Here is a 10,381-nt window from a genome sequence, read left to right on the forward strand (position 1 = left end):
GGCATCATGTCCAACAAGGTGTACCAATACATATCACACTCTTGTACATGACTCCCTCTAGTGGACATGACCGTGGATACTCATCTTGAAATGACACTGTAGGGGTTTGTCGTCACAAATATCAAGGAAAGAGATACATTTTCAAGTTAAACACATCTGTCTCTCTATACTGTGTGTGGTATGTGTTTAATAGTCAGAGTAAGAATATGGAACGTGGAATATATCAGAAATTACAGGTTTGGAACATCTTCATTCCAGCTTGATCATTCCGCACGCTAGCAAACCACAACTGACATGTTCATGGGTTATGATTGATTTTGTTTGGCCTCCTCTGGCCTGGCCTCCCTTGTCTCTCACTCGTCTCTCTCTCTCTCTCTCTCTACCTCCCTCTCTCTCTCTCCCTCTCTCTCTCCCCTCCCCTTCTCTCTCTACCTCCCTCTCTCTCTCTCTCTACCTCCCTCCTAACTCTCCCCTCCTCTCTCCCCCTTCTCTCCCTCCTCTCCCCCTGCCAAACAAAATCAATTGAGTCCTAATTCCTGAAGAGGGCTGACAGTCTAAAACCTTTTTGGTATATTTTCCTTTGGGTCTACAGTGAGACTATTGGAGAGCTCCGGTACTGTGGGAGACCAAGAGTGACCTCAGCTGAGTGAGAGGCGGGAGAGAGGGGAGGAAAGGGAGGGTGGGGCGAGGCATTGATAGAGAGAATCAGCCATGTTTGTTCTCCATTGGTTGCCATAGGTTACCTCCTTGGGAGTGACTGATAAGAAAGAAAAGGGTGGAGACCGAAACAGGACAGAGACAGAAACTCACATGCCGCCTATGTGTGGGTGTACAAAGAGGCAGGAATGTACTTGAGGGGACAAAAGTCACCTGGCTACACAGTAATGGTGGGTTCTTTCAAGGTGTGGCTGGCAATGGCGTCTGTCTATTCTGACTGCTATGAAGTTGTGTATGTGTTAATCATTAATAAGTCAAGACCCACACTACAAAACGTAGAAGCCCACCATTTCACATATGCTGATGTTGAGGTGGTCCTGGAGATAATGAATATAAGGTTGAACATTTTGGAATGTCCCTTTAAAAACTCAACCTGGGTGTCAAGTGTTCCCTGGGCCATATTCAGGAAAGAGGGTCCTGTTTGGATAATCTGTATCAGAGACTGAAGAGGAAATGACGCATGTCACTCGCTCCTTATTTCTGGTTCAATTAACTAAGCAGACCAGACCCTGATGCAGGGTCATCCGTGATACAAGTCAGGTCATCCGTGATACAAGTCAGTATTTGACGTTCATCCACGTCTCAGGATGTCGAGAGATGACATGGAAACCGGCCACTGGGGCGACAGTGAGCGCTGTTACCTTCAAGTAGGCTTTGGCTCTGTTAAGGTATTGTGGGCACGGATGGCTTTTGGGTGTAAGCACCTGCCTCTGGTTACAAAGGTTGCATGTTCTAATCCAGCAATAGAAAATTGTTTTAGATTACCTCAACCATTCAGTTAATGCCTAATCTTAAGAATTTGGAGTTAATACCTAAACTTAACCTTGGATGGATAAAGAGAAGTAACCTAACACTTAGAAATTTGACGTTTGGAACACCTTCGAAATTTGACGTTTGAGAAACATGGATGAAAGTCTAAATCTGACGTGAGACTGTGAGAGCTTGTTGGCTAATGCATTGGTGCCAATGATTTATGTATAAACTGGATGACAGACAAGGGGCGCTGTGTTAAGTATCTGAATCATGTTCTATGCATGTGTTATTTTACACACACATTCACGTTTCTCTTTTTACTCACCTTCTTCTGAACCCTCAACCAATTTGATTGATATGATGATGTAGCCTATGTCTCTGCCTCATATTTCTGAACAGCTGCGATTTCAACGAACGTAACACAAGCAAGACTCAGTCTACACATTGCATTGGGGCAAAACAATTAGGGTTCTGTGTGATGATGTAATCTTTATAGTTATGCTGCCATAAAGCCAGCAGGCTGCCCCCTGTTTAGCCAATGTTTGCAATGATGATGAAAAAATAACCTTAAATCAATATTGACTGCCTGTCTGTGTTTTGCTTGTTTGATATGCTGTGTATGCTACATATGTATGATGTGTAGGCTACCGTACATTACATGACCAAAAGTATGTGGACACCTGCTAGTCGAACATCTCATTCCAAAACCATGGGTATTAATATGGAGTTGGCTCCCCCTTTGCTGCTATTAAAGCCCACTCTTCTGGGAAGGCTTTCCACTAGATGCAAGCCAGTCAAGTTCTTTGACACTGATCTCGACAAACCATTTCTGTATGGACCTTGCTTTGTGCACAGGGGCGTTGTCATGCTGAAACAGGAAAGGGCCTTCCCCAAACTGCCACAAAGATGGAAGCACAGAATCGTCTAAATGTCATGATTCCTCCTCCACCATTATTCCTCCTCCACCAAACCTTACAGTTGGCACTATGCATTCGGGCAGGTAGCGTTCTCCTGGCATCCGCCAAACCCATGTTCGTCTGTCTGACTGCTAGATGGAGAAGCGTGATTCATCACTCCAGAGAAGCAATTCCACTGCTCCGGAGTCTAATGACATGAGATTTACACCGATCCCAGCCGATGTTTGGCATTGCGCATGGTGATCTCAGACTTGGTGCCGCTGCTCGGCCATGGAAACCCATTTAAGGAAGCTCCCGCCTAACAGTTGTTGTGCTGACGCTGCTTCCAGATCCAGTTTGGAACTCAGTAGTGAGTGATGCAACCGAGGACAGATTATTTTTACGCACTACCGCTCATTATTCTGAGTGGTGATGGCCTACATTTTGGACACTTATTGCATGCTTTTTTTTGGGAGGGGGGGGTTCTATACTATGCCCTATGTACAATTATAGAAATGACACATTTCTATAACATTGACGTCCTTGAAAAGTACAATGAAGTGCTTGTGTAACGGATGTGAAATGGCTAGCTAGTTAGCGGGTACGCGCTACTAGCGTTTCAATCAGTTACGTCACTTGCTCTGAAACCTAGAAGTAGTGTTGCACCTTGCTCTGCAAGGGCAGCGGCTTTTGTGGAGCGATGGGAAACTACGCTTCGTGGGTGACTGTTGTTGATGTGTGCAGAAGGTCCCTGGTTCGCGCCCGTGTCGGGGCGAGGGAACGGTTTAAAGTTATACTGTTACATTGATGCTGTTGACCCGGATCACTGGTTGCTGCGGAAAAGGAGGAGGTTGAAAGGGGGGTGAGTGTAATGTGGATGTGAAATGGCTAGCTAGTTAGCGGGTACGCGCTACTAGAGTTTCAATCAGTTACGTCACTTGCTCTGAAACCTAGAAGTAGTGTTGCACCTTGCTCTGCAAGGGCCACGGCTTTTGTGGAGCGATGGGTAACGACGCTTCGTGGGTGACTGTTGTTGATGTGTGCAGAGGGTCCCTGGTTCGCGCCCGTGTCGGGGTGAGGGGACGGTTTAAAGTTATACTGTTACACTTGAATAAGTCCCTGAAATTCCTTGAATTTGACATGCCAATATCTTTATGAACCTGCTTAAAGATGTCGGGCCAATTTGCATATATTCACTTGTATTCCTCTAAGTACATCTAGAAATGTATGAAAATCCTTTTCATTTTTGTTTCAAACCATTATGAAATGTTGATTCCATGTCACACTTTGGCCCCATTATTTATAGATAGATCTATATACATCATTGATTGGTGCCAATAGCAGAGCTACCCGGACCGGAACCTATCCATTTTAAGGTCTGAAGTGGGACATCTGATTCCACAAATAGCATGCAGTGAACCGTAACCTTTTATGCCTGCGCGTGCTCAAGACAAGGGGTAGGCGTTGGAGAGATTGCACAGGGAGAAATGTTTGGAGAACGGGAGCGATTGGAGAAAAGGAAATAAGGAAGAAAGTGGAGCATATTATTAATAAACATGGAGTGGGGGATTACACAGGTCTTCTAAAAGATCAGGTGAACGAGAAGATAATGGACAAGACAAAAAGGAGAACAGCAGAAATGGTTGAAGAAACATGGAACGAGGGGTTTCACAGAACTTTTGGAAGAACTTGAAGAAATGGAGAGGGACGAGAGTGAAGATGAATTAGATGTGGCGGCAGGTGCTGTGTAGGAGTGTGGAAAGGAAGGTTGGCGTCAACTGCAAAGAGGGATATGTGTTCCAGTAGCTCAGACTTGGAACCTGATGAGAGTGAGGATGAAGTTCCTGCAATGAGGACCACCTCGGACCGAGGATGTAAAGGATGATTCTAGCCCAGTTTTTATTTATTTATTTTATTTAACCTCTTAACTAAGCAAGTCAGTTTTCCTTTTCTCCAATTATATTGTACCGTTTCACGAAGAATTTAATGTAGGCAGGCCATGAATGGCCTCACACTCCAGTACAGTAGGTGGCGGTGTATGCACCTTAAATTAGACCCGATCCGCCAACAAAATCCCGAAGAAGAAGAAGGAAAGTGGGACATCTTCATTTATCCATCATCTTTGGCCTATATCTCTGTAAAGTTGATATTCCAGAGGAACACACGTCCAGCAGGTAGTAAGTAGTAGCCTGGTGAGAAATACATGTCATTTATTAATAGGCGAACTGACTTCCGTAAAATTAGCATGTAATTCAGGACAAGCCTTTCCAGTCCCCACCTCGAGAACTAATGGGGGCAGTGGGCTGAAGGCCATGTCCCCACCCGGTTTTATTGCACAAGTAGAGCAGTGAGTATGATATATAAAAGACGCGCTAAATGATTTGGGATAATGCGGCATATTTACAACGCTTTTTGTAGTTATCTCAGGAGGAAGGCGTAGTTGCGGTCTTTACTTCTGTTTTGTTTATCTTTCACTGGAACTGCGCATTTTCGATCTTTTCACACAGAGAGAAGCAGAAGGGTTGGTGTATATACTTTTTTCTAATCCAAAAAACAACACAAATTGTGTGATTTGACGGCTTAAGTTTTGCTTTCAGCTGTTGAATATCTTTTTAGTTACATTATCCTCTGCTTCCTGGTTGCTCCCGACTAGAATAATGTAGGCTGTTTATGGATATTTTGCCTTTTCTATAGCAATTGATATGCGATCACAGAGTGCCGAATTAAAATTTCTGATTACATTCTACCATCGCCATTTCACTATTGCCAATGTCATTGAGTAGGATATACAGTGCAAACTAAAGAGAATATGATTAGGAGCAAAACTTTTATGACAGACCCCTCAAGAATTTGGTCACTAAAGATGCCGGGAAAATTCTTATTGTCACATTCAAATCAGTGTCCGACTAGTCTGCATATGTCCAGTGGTGGAAAAAGTACCCAACTGTGATACTTGAGTAAAAGTAAAGATATCTTAATAGAAAATGACTCAAGTAAAAGTAACCCAGTAAAATACTATTGAGTAAAAGTCTAAAAGTATTTGGTTTAAAATATACCTAAGTATCAGATGTAAATGTAATTGCTAAAATATACCTAAGTATCAAAAGTAGAAGTAAAAATACTTTTTTATTCCTTATATTAAGCAAACCAAACGGCACCATTTACTTGTTTTTTATTTATTTACTGATAGCCTTGGGCACACTCCAACATTCAGACATAATTTACAAACCAATCATGTGTTAAGTGAGTCCGCCAGAACAGAGGCAGTAGGGATGACCAGGGATGTTTGGTTGATAAGTGTGTGAATTAGATTATTTTCCTGTCCTGCTAAGCATTAAAAATGTAATGAGTACTTTTGGGTGCCAGGGAAAATGTATGGAGTAAAAAGTACATTATTTTCTTAAGGAATGTAAAAAAATATAAATAGTGAAGTACAGATACTTCTTATGTAGTTTGTTGGGGTATTTTTACCTAAGTACTTTACACCACTGCATATGTCAAACATTGCTATCATCCGTTCTCCAGACAGACCAGTCATCAGCCATGGTGTCTCTCAGCAGCTCTAACACAGCCTTTGCCTTGGAGCTGTACCGCACTCTGGGTCAGACCAACACAGGGAATATCTTCATCTCCCCATTCAGTATCAGCTCAGCTCTGGCCATGGTCTACCTGGGGGCTAAAAGAGACACAGCCTCACAGATGGCAAAGGTAATACACAGAGAAAAACACACTTAGATAGAGAGAGCGATATATACACACACACACACACACACACACACACACACACACCCTTATAGTAGGTAACATGAAGCTTTGTACTCGTTAGGCCCATTTTCCAGACATCTGATAACGTGACAGGGTGTGTGTCTATATGTAGAAGACAAACTGATTAGAGCTGCTCAGCTTGTACTTTAGACTGTAGCACAGCAGTATATACCTCTGGGAACACACAGCAACCTAGTAACCATGGAGAGGGCTATAAACCCACAGGTTACTCCCCTCTGCGCCCCAAATCGCACCCTATTCCGTATGTAGTGCACTACTTTTGACCAGAGGGCTCTGGGCCCGGTTTCCCAAAAGCATCTTAAGGCTAAGTTCATCATTATAACCATTCTAACAATGAACTTAGCCTTAAGAGACTTTTGGGAAACTGCCCCTGGTCAAAAGAAGTGCACAATGTAGGAAATAGGGTGCCATTTGGGAAGCACACCTTCAGTCAGTCAGAATCCAAGCAAAGCTGTAAATCCACAGTAGCGTACATGGCATCACGACTGTCTGTTTGTATCTGAAAGGTACTCTGCACTCTTTTACCTTTTATGTACACAGTCCAAGCTTTATTCATTATCATCGCTATAATCATCATCACTTTTATCATCAATGTCATCATCATCGTCATTATAATCATCTTTCTTTTCTCTGAATCTTCCCCAGGCTCTGTCATTCAACTTCACTGAAGACATTCACACAGATTTCCAGACACTCAATGCAGAAATCAACTCTCCCTCTGCAACTTACATCCTGAAACTGGCCAACCGTCTGTATGGAGAGAAGACCTGCAACTTCCTGCCCGTGAGTTTCACTATAAACTATACTTTTCATGCAAGTAACAGTCCCTTTACATGTGTCCTCTTTCATTTTGCTTCGGTATAGCATTGGACAAAATACCTGCAAATCAGACATTTGCTATTATATTATCAATCAATTAATACATTTTACTATTGATTATAAGCTGGATGGTTTGAGCCCTGTTTGCTGATTGTCTGACAGCTGTGGTATTTCAAACTGTATATCACAGTTATGACAAAACATTTATTTTTACTGCTCTAATTACATTGGTAACCAGTTTATAATAGTAATAAGGCACCTCAGGGGTGGCCATTTACCTCAGGTATATGGCCAATATACCACGGCAAGGGAGGTATCCAGCCACTTAGCGTTGTGTCGTGCATAAGAACAGCCCTTAGCCGTGATATATTGGCCATATACCCCCCCTCGGGTTTTAATGCTTAATTATACATCTGCGTACATGAGGCTAGTTAATCTTATGGAACTGTTTCACTCTGCCATAGGAGTTCTTAGAATCCACCCAGACATTCTACTAATCTATACAATCTTATTACATTTACAGGCATACAGGGGAAATAATGACACCCGACGTTCTCTAGTAATACTAGTCCTGTGCGAAAATGGATTTATTGAGACTGACTTTGCTATTACTGTCTGCTGTCTGAATCCACCCAGAAGTTCTACTGTACTTCTCTTTACTTTTATTGAACTGTTTCACTCTGATGTAGGAGTTCTTAGAATCCACCCAGAAGTTCTACCGTGCAGATATGAAGGCAGTGGACTTCCTCGGAGCAGCAGAGGAGACCAGAGGACAGATCAACAGCTGGGTGGAGCAGCAGACAGAAAGTATCATAATTTACTATATCAATCAGTTAACCAATCACATGTATTATCCCAGTTGGGAAATGTGTAGTGCAATACAATGGGGGGGACAACAAAAATACAATAACATACACTTAACACACACATTAGATTAAAAAACAGCAACTATCAGATCTGTAACCAGGATCAGCTAACATGGAACTGAACATGTGATGAATAAATCTGTCTATGCCTACCGACAGCATTAATGCCAGATGGGACCTCTGGTTTCAGAGCTGCTTTTGGTTTCGTTTGTTTAATTGTGTGTGTGCACGTGTGTGTGTGTGCGGTTACAGATAAAATCAAAGATCTGCTGAAGCAAGGGACAGTCAGTGGTATGACAAGGCTGGCTCTAGTCAATGCCATCTACTTCAAAGGAAACTGGCTGAACAGATTTGACCAGAAAGACACCAAAGAGATGACCTTCAAACTAAACCAGGTGGATATTGGCAGTAATATTTAGATAGATATTTATTCTCAGTAATGAAATAATGGAATTATAATATAAGGACTTACTATATACTAAACTGCTAGAAGATATGGTGCTATTTAAAACCAAAAAGGGTTCAATGGCTCGCTTCACATGGGCCTTCTTTTTAGCAGTGGTACAGGCACAAGTTTGACACATTTATGCGTCATCCAAGAGACAAACTTTCAAGTTATACTGTATAGGCCTATTGGGAGTTATATTGTTCAGATGAACTCATTCTCCTTGTCTATAATAATCTGATTTTTCAGAGTGAGAGCAAGCCAGTTCAGATGATGCACCAGATGAAGAAGTTCCCCTTTAACTACATCCCAGACTATAACCTCCAGATCGTGGAGCTTCCCTATGTGGACCAGGAGCTCAGTATGTTTGTCCTGCTGCCTGAGGAGGCCACTGACGGATCTGATCCTCTAGTGAAGGTATACTGTACACAGCCTCCTATAACTGCATAGTTGATTGATGCGTGGGGTGTTTGCCTTTCACACCAGCGACCAGGGTTCGCTTCCCTGTCCCTCTGTTCCCTACACTACAAGACATTGGTTTCCTTACTCTGTAAGCAGCCGATGGACAAGGTATGACAGCAATCCATGCTTTGGTTTTGTATCCAAATGCTAACATTTTAGAATTTGTGGCCCAAAATCAATGCAAGTCAGCATTTTTTGCGCATCATTTGCCACTAGGTGGTATACTTGGGTCAGGCCCGGGTAGGCTGCTGAAAACACAACTACAGTATAATTTATCATCTGATGTATGGAGTGTTATCAATGCTACTTATTCTATATACTGACTGTGTTTTAACTGTGTTTCAACGCTACTCTTTTTCACTGTACTGACTGTGTTTTAACTCTGTGTACCATTTAGCTGGAGAGTGAGCTGACCATGGAGAAACTGGACGAGTGGACCACCAGGTCCAACATGGACACGGGCACGGACATCATAGTTCATCTGCCCAAGTTCAAACTAGAGGAGGACTACGAGCTGAATGATCCCCTGGTCCAGATGGGCATGAAGGATGTGTTCGTCGGGGGCATGGCCGACCTGTCTGGGATAAATGGGAAGGGGGGGCTCTTCCTGTCTACGGTGGCCCATAAGGCCTTTGTGGAGGTGAACGAGGAGGGGACGGAGGCTGCAGCCGCCACTGCTGGGATGATAGCGTTCTGTATGTTCCGAGAGGAACACTTCACGGCTGACCACCCCTTCCTCTTCTTCATCAGGCACAATAAGACCAAAAGCATCCTCTTCCTTGGGAGGTTCTCCTCTCCTCAGTAGAATAATAGTTCAAATGTGTAGAGAGGATTTAACATCATTTATTTGACAGGGACATTTAACATCAATCAACATTTCTGTAAATGTGTCAGATTTAGCCAGGTAGCTAGTTCCATCAGCACTTGATTTAATCCACTATAAAACCAAATAAAGGAAAATGTCTAAATTACTTATCTGTTTGGACAGTAACATTGTGTGTGACCTTAGTTCCCTTAAACATTGTTATGATTCTGAGATTCTACTAACAAATTGGTCACCACCCTACTTTTTTTTTCTTTTGGCGGGGGGGTTTAAACAGCTGATAATAGGGTCTGGAGAAATAAAGTAAAGTAAGTAGCCTTGCACAAGCCTTGACTTGTGCGAGCCGGAATGGCTCATGAGCCTATCTCCTGTTTCTGTGGCATGAGGCAGCTTGATGTACAAGTACACCCCCTGGACCGGACCAATGATGTGTATAAACCCTGGATTGCTGATGCTGTGTATTGGCCAATGAGAGGCTTTGAAGCCACCGATTGGCCGTATTGACACTCCTCAGAAGAAGCAGTCCTCCATAGGAATTAATGAAATTCTACAGTATTTAATTTAAATGTTTCAAAGACAAGATTTAATGTAAGTATTTTGTTGTTGTGGGGACAGTAACAAAACTTTATTAAATTATACTTTAACAAAAATGTTTTTATATATTTATTTTATGTTTGTTTAGCTCACATAATATAAACAAGATGCATGAAGGTGTCAGTAATAGAATAAACGTGTCAAAAACAAATGTAGACATTCATAAATTAATTGTATAGCTTCCTAAATATTTTTTACAATGGTGGAGGGAGTGCCAAAA

General features: G+C 42.4%; 1 protein-coding gene across 5 annotated transcripts; it reads left to right on the top strand.

Moving 5' to 3' along the window:
- The first annotated feature begins 4,407 nt into the window (after positions 1-4,407).
- On the top strand, positions 4,408-9,715 carry LOC129869545 (leukocyte elastase inhibitor-like). 5 transcript variants are annotated; one of them, XM_055944042.1, is made up of 7 exons: positions 4,408-4,558; positions 5,892-6,074; positions 6,798-6,935; positions 7,661-7,778; positions 8,090-8,232; positions 8,532-8,699; positions 9,142-9,715. In XM_055944042.1, the coding sequence occupies exons 2-7, from the start codon at positions 5,910-5,912 to the stop codon at positions 9,547-9,549; spliced, it is 1,140 nt and encodes a 379-aa protein (XP_055800017.1). In that variant the 5' UTR covers positions 4,408-4,558; positions 5,892-5,909; the 3' UTR covers positions 9,550-9,715. The 5 variants fall into 5 exon arrangements, with proteins under 5 accessions (XP_055800017.1, XP_055800014.1, XP_055800015.1 ...); XM_055944039.1 differs by having other exon boundaries at positions 4,409-4,543; XM_055944040.1 differs by having other exon boundaries at positions 4,409-4,540.
- Positions 9,716-10,381: the final 666 nt, after the last annotated feature.

The sequence above is a fragment of the Salvelinus fontinalis genome, chromosome 14, assembly GCF_029448725.1.
Source record: "Salvelinus fontinalis isolate EN_2023a chromosome 14, ASM2944872v1, whole genome shotgun sequence".
Lineage (NCBI taxonomy): Eukaryota > Metazoa > Chordata > Actinopteri > Salmoniformes > Salmonidae > Salvelinus > Salvelinus fontinalis.

Excerpts from the sequence above, each read along its gene's own strand:
- LOC129869545 (XM_055944042.1), top strand. The coding sequence starts at position 5,910 with ATGGTGTCTCTCAGCAGCTCTAACACAGCCTTTGCCTTGGAGCTGTAC. Across the intron at positions 6,936-7,660 it reads AGACCTGCAACTTCCTGCCC|GAGTTCTTAGAATCCACCCA; the intron begins GTGAGTTTCACT and ends ACTCTGATGTAG. Across the intron at positions 7,779-8,089 it reads GGTGGAGCAGCAGACAGAAA|ATAAAATCAAAGATCTGCTG; the intron begins GTATCATAATTT and ends GTGCGGTTACAG.